This window comes from Wolffia australiana, chromosome 4 (genome assembly GCF_029677425.1).
Source record: "Wolffia australiana isolate 7733 chromosome 4, ASM2967742v1".
In the NCBI taxonomy this organism is placed as follows: Eukaryota; Viridiplantae; Streptophyta; class Magnoliopsida; order Alismatales; family Araceae; genus Wolffia; species Wolffia australiana.
Genome location: NC_135838.1, coordinates 7,096,650 through 7,109,390, shown reverse-complemented (window position 1 = coordinate 7,109,390; position 12,741 = coordinate 7,096,650). Strand labels below are relative to the sequence as shown.

Genomic DNA, 12,741 nt, shown 5'->3' with positions numbered 1-12,741 from the left:
AATTACTCGAATAACATAAAGACACAAATACTCTAATAACATAAATACACATATACTCAAGTAAAAAGAATACATAAGTACTCAAATAACATAAATACACAAATACTCGAACATCACAAATACAAAAATTCTCGAATAGCATAAATACACAAATTCTCGAATAACATAACGGCACAAATACTCGAATAATATAAATATGCAAATACTCAAATAACATGAATACACAAATACTCAAAGAACATAAATGCACAAATACTCGAATAACATAAATATAAAAATACTCGAATTGCATAAATATACAAATTCTCGAATAGCATAAATACAAAAATTCTCGAACAGCATAAATATACAAATTCTCGAATAATATAAATACACAAATACTAGAATAACATAAATACACAGATACTCAAATAACATAAATGCACAAATACTTGATAACATAAATACACAAATACTCGAATAACAGGAATGCACAAATACTTGAATAACATATATGCAGAAGTGCTGAAGTAACATAAATACATAAATACTCCAATAACATAAGTTCATAAATACTCAATTAGCATAAATACACAAATTCTGGAATATCATAAATGCACAAATTTGTGAATAACATAAATACACAAATACTCGAATAACATAAATGCACAAATACTTGAATTACATAAATGCACAAATACTCAAATAACATAAATTCACAAATACTCGGAAAACATGAATACACAAATATTCGAATAGCATAAGTGCACAAATACTCAAGTAAATACTCGAATAACATAAATACATAAAGACTCGAATAGCATAAATACACAAATTCTCTAATAACATAAATACACAAATACTCGAATAACATAAATACACAAATAATATAAACACACAAATACACAAATAACATAAATACACAACTACACAAATAACATAATTTCACAAACACAGAATATTCAAAATTTTAAGTACCAAATACCTAAATGCCTAATTAAAAAATACATAAATACATAAATACAAAGATACACAAATACTTAAGTATGCAATTATGTAATTACCTAAATATTTAAGTATTTAACATTTTATTTAGGTATTGGCTTTGGAAACGGCACGCATAGGACGTGACGGGATGAATGAGGATCCGTGACGGACGGTGACATGACAAAAGTTTTTCACATCATCGTTCTGCCGCATGTCTGAGGATTTCAGAAAAAGCCATCACGTTCGCGTCACCATCATGGTTTGCTGCGTACCCGTCACGTCCCCATCACCGGACGGCTTCACCGTAACGTGTGACGGGAAAAACAGCCATGCGAAGGAGAGAGAATTAGAGGTTGGACGATATCCTTTTGAGCGTGTGAATTAATAGAGGGGCTTTCTGCAAAATGCCAAGAAATCGAGTTAACAACACCACGTGGTGAAATCTTGGCCGTCGAAAAGCTTAAATCTAACGATTTTAAACCTTTTTTGGTCATTTTTAAAAATCTGTCACGCCTGTCATCTGTGACAGCCTTCAAGCCACATCACTTGTTCGAGGCCCCCCATCACCATCGCGTCACCGTCACACCCAGTTTGTCATCCATCACCGTCACTGTCACGGGCCCCTAATTTCGTCACCGTCACCATCACGTCATCCGTCACGTTGCCGTCACGTTAGACATGGTTGTTTGGTTACTTCTGTGCGAATTTGTGCGAATTGTTCGTTCTGTTTGGTTTTTCGAACAGAACAATATCAAATTCGAACAGATCATCGCACAGACCCATGTGCGGTTCTTTTGTTCACTTTGTGCAAATTTTGTTTTAATTTTGTTTGAATGTGCGAATTTTGTTCGTTTTTGAAAAAAAAGAGAACATAACAACCATGTTTATTCCCTAGTTGCCGCGTCGTCGTTACTTGCTCCTGCGGTACTCCTTTGGAGCTGCAAGACGATGTCTTTTGAAATCGGATAGGATCACGTTAAGGAGCGAGAACGAGGGTTCACCACGAGGAGTCTCCCCCGTCTCACGAGCCAATAAGAAAGCGCCATGTATTTTCGCCCAATGAAAAACAGCCACGTGGAAAGAGCTTGCCAGGTATAAATACGTGGTCTTCGTGTTCGTTTGTCAAAATTCTCGTTTTCTGCAGCGTTCTTCCTTGTTCATACTCTTGGCTACTTGCTCGGATCGAAGAGGAAGCTGATTGATCCGATCGGAGCTTCGATCTCTGCAATGGGGGAGAAGCGCGCCGCGGCCAGCGGCGGCAGCGCTTTGAGGCGTGTTCTAGTGATGGCGTTTTGCGTCGCTGGGATATGGTCTGCGTACATAACGCAGGGCGTTCTTCAGGAAACTCTGTGAGTGATTTATGGTGTTTCACTCTGAGAGCACCAGTTATCTTCAAGATTTTGTTTTTTATTGGTTTTTCTTGCGTCAGATCGAACGGTTACTTCCTTTAATTTAGAAAAGTTTGTGTTTTTTTTTCGTATTTTGAAAAGTTTGTGATCCTAGGGAGAATCCTTCCCTTAATTTTGATGGCTAGAATCTGAACCCGATGTGATTCGAACGTACATTAGTGCATTTCCTCGGACTCTCATGAAAGATCCTGTCTCCCATGTACCTCGAATCTATGGTTTGGATTCATAAATGAAGCATTTCTTTCCGGAACGCCTTGACGTACGCCGATTGGTGAATTGTGCGGTGCTATTCAGTTTTCTTCAAAGATATGGCTAACTCGGATTATTGGAGCCTAAATTTCTTAGTATTCTGTTTTCATGATTAGATTTATGCGTGATGAAATAGTTTCTTGTGCGATTTTTCAATCGTTTATCCTGTCATCTCACTGGCAGTAAAGAAGGACTATGTTTAATTTTTCACTTGTACTAGAATTCGGGTACTTTGCTGAATGAGCTCAAATTATTGTCCTCAGGTCAACGAAAAGATTTGGTCCGGACGGCCAGCGTTTTGAGCACCTCGCCTTTCTGAACCTTGCCCAGAATGTTGTCTGTCTCATCTGGTCTTTTTTGAGTAAGCCCAAACTTTTAATGATTTTTTTTGAAAACACCCAAAATTTTATTGATATCTTGTCTAATCTCGTTCCCTTCTGACTGGAACGTGTTAGCATTATTTGGAATAAACTGCTTTTTTCTTCTGTGTAATATCATCATCACATTCATCTTCAATCAGTGCTGAAGCTCTGGTCGAAAGGCTCGAATGGTGGTGCCCCCTGGTGGAGCTACTGGAGTGCCAGTATCACGAATACCATTGGACCTGCGATGGGAATTGAAGCTCTAAAATACATCAGCTACCCAGCTCAGGTATGCTCTTATCATTTAATGATAGCCAGGCATCTGTAATTGCTCACATTTTATAAGAAGTCGACGACCGTATCTGATGGGTTCAAATCGAAAGATTCGATAAATAAACCACCTTGATTGTTCTTGGATCGACCGAGTCATTCAAGAGAGGCATACTGAGTCAGCTGATATGATCAAGAGAGGCATTCAATGACTGATCATCCCATCCGACCGATTGAGTGGAATGGGTAGGTGGGTCCAAATTGGTGGCTCTATGTGGCAATCCCAATAAATCTGATATCATCCTTTTCTGAACTATGTAATCTATAAAGGTTTCGGACCAAAACTAATTTATCTTGAGAGAGAGAGATACAGTGACAGAGATAGAGGTGTGTACAACCCTTGGATGTTGTTTCTTTTATTGATTGTCATTCAACAGACAACTGCTCTTATTGAATTGGTTCTGATCAATCAAATGATCAATCAAGGTAAGTGATACGATCCCAGTAAGAGTATATGAAAGAAGAAAGAGAGGAGGCCAGAAAGGCAGCGGGCCAGCTGGCACTGAGCTGGCCAAATAACCACCCTTCTTGAAAGGGTAGTTAGTTAGGAAATAAAAGAGTAGAAATAAGGAGCGAAGGGGGAGAAGAAGGGACGGAGCATTTCGGGTTTCTTGAGCAAGGGGTCGGGAGGAGCAGAGCTGCATTCGGCGAGCTGCCTCTACGGTGATCTTGAGAAGAAGATTCGAAGGCGACGTGGACTTGTACCAGAGTACGAGGAGCGGAATCAAGATCCTTCTGTAAGTCTTAAATTCCAGCAGTTGCTTTTACCATTTGGGACTGCATCGTATCATTGGTATCAGAGCCGCGATCTTGGCTTTCCAATGACGTTGAAAGAGGTGGAAGCGAGATTGGAGGCGAAGGAGGTGGAAATGGGCGAAATGAAAGAGGAACAAAAGAGGTTAGGGGAAGAAATGAAATTGTTGCGAGATGAAGCAAAGGAAAATGGTGAAATGCTAAGGCAAGTGCTCAGAAGTCTAGCAATGCTGAATCAAGGTAATGCACCAGAAGAACGACCGAGTATGGACGCCGGCCAGACAAGTAAGAAGAAAGGGAAGAGTCCTACAATGGAATACGTGGATACCAGGAAGGAAGCGCCCATAGATTATGCAAATCGAGCACAAATGCAGCTAGCCAGAAGTAAGATGGAAGCACCTAAGTTTCGGGGAGATGACGTAGAAGGGTGGGTAAGAGGAATGGAAAGATTTTTTCAGGTTCAGGAAGTGCTAGAGGAAGATCGTATTGATGTGGCTATGGCCAACCTCGAGGGTGAAGCATTGCAATGGTATCTGTGGACGACGGATCGTTACACATTTACAGGGTGGAACGATTTTAAGATTCAAATAGGAAGGAGGTTCGACGAAACACTGGGCGATAATATCAAGCATCAGTTCATGGACATCAAGCAAACAGGGACCGTAAAAGAGTACAGAAAAGAGTTCGAGAGGTTATCTGTTTATCTGCCACCCATGCCTGAGGACATAATGTATGACATTTTTTTGAAAGGACTCAAGGTCGAAATCCAGACAGAAATGGACGTTGAAGAATTCTTGGGACTGAGAAGATTGATGGACTTGGCGTTGAAGACAGAGAAAAGATTGAAGGCCTTATGGCAAGCATGGGAGCACCATTGCATGGCAAGAGGGAGAACATCGAGCAGTGGTCCACGTTTCCAAGGGAGTAAGGCTACCAACATCGGTCCATCAGGAGCGAGTGGAGGCAACTTTTCCTCGACTAAGTGGAGAGAATCAGAGACCCAACAAGAGGCGCCCGCATACAGGAAGAAAATCATGCTCACTGGTGAGGAATTCCAGAAAAGGAGGGAGAAGGGACTGTGCTATAACTGTAATGAGAAGTTTGGTCCGGGTCACCGGTGCAAGAAGACCTTACAGATTGTGATTGTGAGCGAGGAAGAATGTGACAATGGCGAACCAGACACAGTTGCTATCTTAGAAGTCGAAGAGGACAACTCTCCAGAAGCACAATTATTGTCCGCACATGTCTCACTTAATTCCATGTTAGGATGGAATAATCCCAGATCGATTAAATTGATGGGGAAATTGAATGGCAGAGAAATCATAGTGCTTATTGACAGTGGGGCATCTCACAATTTCTTGGGTACAGGACTGGTGGAGGAGTTTCAATTTCAATGTGATACCTCTGTTTTGTTTGAGGTAACTTTGGGCAATGGGGAGACCAATAAAGGCCAAGGTCTATGTTTGGGAGTCAAGTATACACTTCAGGGGATAGAGATGAGTAGTGACTTTTTACCTTTCCCATTGAAGGGCATCGACATGATATTGGGTATGGCGTGGTTATCCTCTCTGGGCTGGACTCATATCCATTGGGAGAAACATATCTTAAAATTCAGAAGAGGGGAAGAGGTGGTTACCTTAAGAGGAGATCAGAGGTTGACCAAGACGCACATAAATCCTCATTCGGCCGATAAAGAGATGAAGAGGAGTCAATTTCTGATGATGGAATTATATCGCCTAGACCATTGTGTCACCTTGCCACAAACGCTATCAGAGAAGGGGTTAGAAGAGAAACTCAGACTAAGTTTCCCCAGGGTCTTTGAACCACTGACGGCTTTACCACCTGAAAGACCGACAGATCATGCTATACAACTGTTACCCCAGGCCCAGCCCATCAATCAACGACCCTATAAGTATTCATTTTTGCAGAAGGATGAGATTGAGAAACTGGTACAGGAGCTGTTGAAGGCAGAATTCATTCGACCGTCACATAGTCCCTTCGCAAGCCCAGTCTTACTGGTTAAGAAGAAAGATGCCGGATGGCGATTTTGTGTTGATTACTGTGCACTTAATAAAATAACTATACCAAATCGATATCCAATTCCTGTGGTGGAAGAATTATTGGATGAACTCCATGGCGCATTATTGTTTTCCAAGTTAGATCTGAAATCGGGGTATCATCAGATCAGGATGAAAGAAGAGGACGTTCATAAAACTGCATTTAAAACCCATGAAGGGCATTATGAATACCGGGTTATGCCCTTTGGGCTTATGAACGCCCCAGCTACATTTCAATCTCTTATGAACCACCTGTTTCATCCGTACCTCAGAAAATTCTTACTGGTGTTTTTTGATGATATATTGATTTACAGTAAGTCATTGGAAGACCATGAGTCACATTTGCAACAAGTCTTTACTGTCCTGGCTGATAATGATCTTCATGTGAATCCCAAAAGTGTCAATTGGCTTGCAATCAGTTGGAATTCCTGGGGCATTGGATTTCGTGATCAAGGAGTTATGGCGGATAAGAGCAAGGTGGAGGCGATGGTGAGCTGGCCTGCATCAAGAATCTCAAGCAACTGCGAGGGTTCTTGGGTTTGACAGGGTATTATCGCAGGTTTGTCAAAGAGTACTCCTTGAAGGCCGCCTTTAACAGCATTGCTGAAGAAAGATGCATTTGGGTGGAATGTAGACGCCGCAAGCTGCATTTGATTGACTTAAACTAGCAATGAGTTCTACTCCAGTGTTGGCCTTACCAAATTTTGAATTACCTTTTACCATCGAGACGGATGCATCAGGAGTAGGCATTGGTGCTGTCCTCATACAGAATGGACGACCCATCGCTTATTTTAGTCAGGTCCTTCCCAAGCGGAGCCAAGTCAAATCTGCTTATGAACGTGAATTGATGGCTATTGTCCTGTCAGTGCAGAAATGGCGACACTATTTGACACATTTGCCTTTCATTATCCGCACCGATCAGTACAGTCTTAAATACTTATTGTGTCAGAAGCAGATTCAGGAGCCGTACAGCAAATGGGCTTACAAATTACTGGGGTTTAATTTCGAAATTGAATATAAACCAGGGAAGAGCAATGTTGTAGCTGATGCATTATCCAGGGCCCCATCATCATTGGAAGTCAATGCATTGCAAGTGTCCAGGTTCCAGCTATTAGACCAAGCGATCATCCAACAGGAGGTGGGTCAGGATCTGAAATTTCAAAAAGTAATTAAGGAGTTGCGACTCAGTCCATTTTCCTATCCAAAGTTCAAATTATACAAGGATACCCTACTGTACAAGGGACGACTGGTGCTTACGGGGACTTCTTCATTACTACCAAAAGTGTTACAGACCTATCATGATTCAGCACCGGGGGGGCATACGGGATGCAAACGAACCTATAAGCGCATTGCTCAAGACTTATAATGGCCACACATGAAAGATCACATAAAGAGATATGTGAATCAGTGTCATATTTGTCAAACTAACAAGATATCTTCCCTCTCACCTGCTGGGTTATTACAAGCTCTACCCATTCCTGAACGCATCTGGGAAGACATATCGTTAGATTTCATAGAAGGGCTGCCAACATCACACGGATTCAACTGCATTATGGTGATTGTGGACAGACTGAGCAAGTATAGTCACTTCCTACCACTGAAACACCCATTTACTGCCCGAGATGTAGCTGACATCTTCGTCCGAGAAATTGTACGCTTGCATGGGATACCCTCCTCAATTGTTTCAGACAGAGATAAAATCTTTACCAGTATGTTCTGGAAGGAGTTGTTCCGCTTGCAAGGCACCACATTATGCATGAGTTCCTCGTACCACCCCCAAACAGATGGTCAAACAGAGGTGGTAAACAGATGTTTGGAATCATATTTACGCTGTTTTGCTGGTGAGAAACCGAAGTCTTGGTCCAAGTGGCTCCATTGGGCAGAGTTCTCTTATAATACAGCTTTCCATTCATCCATTCAGATGACACCTTTCAAAGCAGTGTATGGGAGGGACCCACCAAAACTTTTGTACTATGGGACCCCTTCATCTCCACTTGAGTCTGTCGACACTCTATTAAAAGAGAGAGATGATACTCTGAAAGTGATAAGAAACAACTTACTAGCGGCGCAATCCAGCATGAAACGCCAAGCGGATAAGCACCGAAGAGACCTTGAGTTTCAGGTGGGGGAACAAGTGTATCTTCGACACGTCCCTACCGCATGAAGTCCTTAGCAAAAAGGATCGATGAAAAGTTATCTCCAAAATATTTTGGTCCATTTCGGATCTTACAAAAGGTGGGGCCTGTGGCCTACAAACTAGAACTGCCAGACAGTTGTTCCCTACATCCGGTGTTCCACGTATCTAAACTAAGGAAAGCAGTGGGTCCAGGCAGGGTCACGCAATTACTGCCTCCTTCATTTACTGATGATTTTGAGTGGCAGCTATCTCCAGCAGAGGTGGTGTCGGCTAGGAGACGGAATGGACAAGTGGAAGTGTTGATTAAATGGAAAGGGCTTCCAGAAGAAGATGCATCATGGGAACCTCTATCAGTCATCCGAGGGCAATTCCCCGACATCCACCTTGGGGACAAGGTGATAGTCGATGAGGGGGGAAATGATACGATCCCAGTTAGAGTATATGAAAGAAGAAAGAGAGGAGGCCAGAAAGGCAGCGGGCCAGCTGGCGCTGAGCTGGCCAAATAACCACCCTTCTTGAAAGGGTAGTTAGTTAGGAAATAAAAGAGTAGAAATAAGGAGCGAAGGGGGAGAAGAAAGGGGGGGGAGCATTTCGGGTTTCTTGAGCAAGGGGTCGGGAGGAGCAGAGCTGCATTCGGCGAGCTGCCTCTACGGTGATCTTGAGAAGAAGATTCGAAGGCGACGTGGACTTGTACCAGAGTACGAGGAGCGGAATCAAGATCCTTCTGTAAGTCTTAAATTCCAGCAGTTGCTTTTACCATTTGGGACTGCATCGTATCAGTAAGTCAATCATGATTCAGCGGACCAACCCTTCCTGATTGACCTGACCACCCTCTTATAATCGATCGGATAGCTGGATCAATAACAATCCAGGGTCAATCGGGAAACTCTTCAATCATAACCGATCCAACCAGTCGATCATGGGTTGATCTATTCTTTTGAGATCAAAATACTTTGGTCTATACAGATCCCGTCCGCCACCAGACTTTATTTGGAAAGAAACAAAGGAGACATTGATAATTAATGTTACTCATTAGATAGAATCCAAGGCCACAGGATGACTGAATCTTGTAACATTCCTTGCAGGTCCTCGCAAAATCTTCAAAAATGATTCCAGGTAAATGAATGTGCCTGCATACTCGATTTCTGAAAGTTCATTCCGAGATGCCACCGTTTTATTTAACTATGCTTCCATTTTAACATACAGTGATGCTCATGGGCACCTTCCTTTACGGCATTCGCTATACCCTTCTGGAGTACATTTGTACACTTCTTGTAGCAGGTGGGGTATCTTCGTTCGCGCTTATGAAGGTGAAAGCCCTCTATTTTCCTCTTGAGGTTTTCTGTTTAAAACATTAATTATTGATTTTTACTTTTCTTTTTATTTCTCTCACAGACCAGCTCAAAGACCATGAGCAAGTTGGCCCATCCAAATGCCCCTCTGGGATACGGCCTCTGCTTCCTCAACCTGGCCTTTGACGGCTTCACCAATGCTACCCAGGACTCCATCTCTGAGAAGTAAGTCCACTGTGGAAATAATTATACAAAGTTACTTGTCATTTTCTCTGATTCGAAAATATCCCAGAAATGCTTTTATCAGCAAAAAAATCAAATTCAACCGACTTTGGAGTTAAAAATCTGTACTAGTTTTATCATTTTGAATTTTTTTGATTGCAGATTGAAAAAGAAAGCATTAAAGATCAAAGATTTCGACTTCTGCAATTTGATTTATTAAGTCTTTTTAGGAAGGTTCTGGATTCGGACAATAAGAACTGCATATTTATGTCATGATCTGAGATTATCGATCATCAAAGAAAAAAATCCAAAATGGTGCCAGAAATCCAAATCAAATTATATGACTTTTGTTTTCCTGTTTTTTTATTCTGGTAGCAGGGTTCTCTGATAAAAATTATGTAAACACGATTTCTTTAGTCCATGAATGGAGGCAGAAATAAAAGGTCTGGACGCCACTTTACTTATTGACTAGCGAAGAGAACCAATTAGATTTTCTTATCCTAGGGCTAAATGCAGTTTTCATTATGAATTAAGTGTGGAAGAATTTTCTCATGGCATCATACATGCATAAAAATCCAGCGCAAATCCAGAATGTAGATTTGTCGTCACCATCCAAAACCCACCAATGTCATTGTCCTCTGCATGAGTTCTGATTATGGTTGCATCATCATGATCACAGACAGAAGATAGCGACGATGACAAAATCCTCGTCATCGTCCAAGTAAGGTTGACAAGTATAGTTTCGTCATTGTCATCGTTATCTTGTGTACGACAACAGCGGAGACAACTACTTGCAATTGTTATTGGTGACAAATCCAAAAGGTGTTGCCAATCGCTGATAAAGTCAAGAAATGACGTTGATGGAAGGCACTTCAGATTCATCTGAATGTTATGAAAGTCAATTCAGAAGAAGAATGCTCCTAAAAGGATATTAGATTACTGTGGGACACTTTTTTTTTTGTTTTTTTTAAACAATAAGGAAGACCACCCGAAACCGGTGGCCTACCTGCTATCATTAACTTTAAAGATTTTGTACAAGCAATATACAATCAGGCCCAAAATAGGCTATCCTCTCCCTCCACCCCAAAAAAGACATCATGAGCGGCATGCTGTGGAACACTTTAAAAGGAGTGTTCCTCACAATCTTGTTATTCACACAGCCTTGAATGCCTTATCAAGTGCCTTAGCTTGAGAAGGTAAACTAAATACTTGGGATATGATTTAATAGTAGACATGGTTCTTCTGTTCTCTTTGTGTGAATTGTTTGTTCTATTCGGTTATCCGAACGGAACAAAAACGAATTCGCACAGAACATCACACAGGCCCGTGTGCAGTTCGGATTGTGCAAATTGTGCGACTTTTGCGGGGATTTTGTGTGAATTTGTGCGAATTTTAAACACTGCGAATTTTTACCCATTGTGTGAATTTTGTTCGAACTGTGCAAATTTTACAATGTGTGCGAATTTTGTTCAAATTATACGAATTTTGGTCGTATTGTGCGAATTCGTGCGAATTTTACAACATGTGCGAATTTTGTGCGAATTTTGTTCAGATTGTGCGAATTTTTCGAACATCTGTTCTAATTTTCGCACAAAAAAGGAACAGAACAACGAACAGACCCCTGTGTGAATCTTTCGTGTGAATTTTTTGTTCGTTGTAAACAAACAGAACAGAACAACCACGTCTATTTAATTTTTTAATGTGGGGTACGACAGATACCCGAAGACGACAGCCTGGGATATAATGCTGGGGATGAACCTGTGGGGAACATTGTACAACGTGGCGTGCATGTTCGGGTGGGGCGGCGGCGGAGGGTTGGCGGCAGTGCGCTTCTGCCAGGAGCACCCGGAGGCAGCGTGGGACGTGCTGGTGTACTGCCTCTGCGGGGCGGTGGGGCAGAACTTCATCTTTCTAACGATCAGCCGGTTCGGCTCGCTGGCCAACACGACTATCACGACGACGCGTAAATTCATGAGCATCGTCGTGTCGTCCCTCCTGAGCGGCAACCCGCTGTCGTCGGGGCAGTGGGGCAGCGTCGTTATGGTCTTTGCTGGGCTTTCTTACCAGATCTTCCTCAAGTGGCGGAAGGTTCGGTCCATACAGAAGAAGATCAAGCGCGACAAGTCTACCTGACTTCCGTTCAGTTAGTGGGGTTGCACCCTCCCTGCTACATTCCCTTTCTCTCTCTTGCTCTATGTATCACTCTCTCTCTAGATCCTTTGATCCAATTGAGAACTAGGATATCACGCAGGCGCCATCCTTTCTCATCTCTCTCTCTTCTTCTCTCTTATGGGGAATACTTCCTCTATTGGATCTCTCTCTCTTCCTCTCTAGCATGGGGAGTACCTCATCTGTTGGATCTCTCTCTCTCTCTCTCTCTGTGTTTTGAGTTCATTGGGGATGATATCAAACCCATGTCATCCTGGCCTTATGCCTCTCTTTACATCCTTAGAAAGAGGTCGAAGAGAAACTCTTCTGGCCTTAGCTCTCTCTCTCTCTCTCTCTCTCTCACTTTCTAGATATTTTGACCCTATTCTGAAGAGATTCAAACAAAGAAAATCATTCCCGATATTGAGTGTCAATGTATCATGGTTTTAATCAAATAACAAATGTAACGTGTACAATTTTTTAAGCTTACAAAATAAAGATTCGATTCATTAAAATTACATTAAATCATGCTCAAAGTTTTCATATTTAGTTGATAATCTAATTTGAGCTCAACTATAGTGATTGAAACCATGAGAGAATGGAAATACGGCTGAACGGCAATGCAATAGGAAATTTAGTAAATTTCATAGTTTGACATTGCTTCGATTCAATCAATATTTTCATTAATTCCTTCTATCTGCACCAAACCAAATCTTACAAATATGTGTAAGATGTTGGATATTTTTTTGGGAAATAAAACAAAATTTTAGGAAAGCTTCCCCACAAAAAATGACTTTTAATTGTTTGGTTGCAGGA

At 41.6% G+C, this 12,741-nt stretch overlaps 1 protein-coding gene across 1 annotated transcript; it reads left to right on the top strand.

Annotated features, from left to right (window-relative positions):
* The first annotated feature begins 2,096 nt into the window (after nucleotides 1-2,096).
* Nucleotides 2,097-12,136, top strand: UTR3 (UDP-galactose transporter 3). Its single transcript, XM_078573515.1, has 7 exons — nucleotides 2,097-2,315; nucleotides 2,888-2,985; nucleotides 3,145-3,275; nucleotides 9,349-9,379; nucleotides 9,470-9,573; nucleotides 9,659-9,780; nucleotides 11,493-12,136. The coding sequence occupies exons 1-7, from the start codon at nucleotides 2,194-2,196 to the stop codon at nucleotides 11,908-11,910; spliced, it is 1,026 nt and encodes a 341-aa protein (XP_078429641.1). The 5' UTR covers nucleotides 2,097-2,193; the 3' UTR covers nucleotides 11,911-12,136.
* The last annotated feature ends 605 nt before the right edge of the window (nucleotides 12,137-12,741 follow it).

Bases quoted from the DNA above. Each gene is read 5' to 3' on its own strand.
- UTR3 (XM_078573515.1), top strand. From the start codon at position 2,194: ATGGGGGAGAAGCGCGCCGCGGCCAGCGGCGGCAGCGCTTTGAGGCGT. The intron at 2,316-2,887 runs GTGAGTGATTTA...TATTGTCCTCAG, and splicing joins GGCGTTCTTCAGGAAACTCT to GTCAACGAAAAGATTTGGTC. The intron at 9,380-9,469 runs GTAAATGAATGT...TTTAACATACAG, and splicing joins ATCTTCAAAAATGATTCCAG to TGATGCTCATGGGCACCTTC.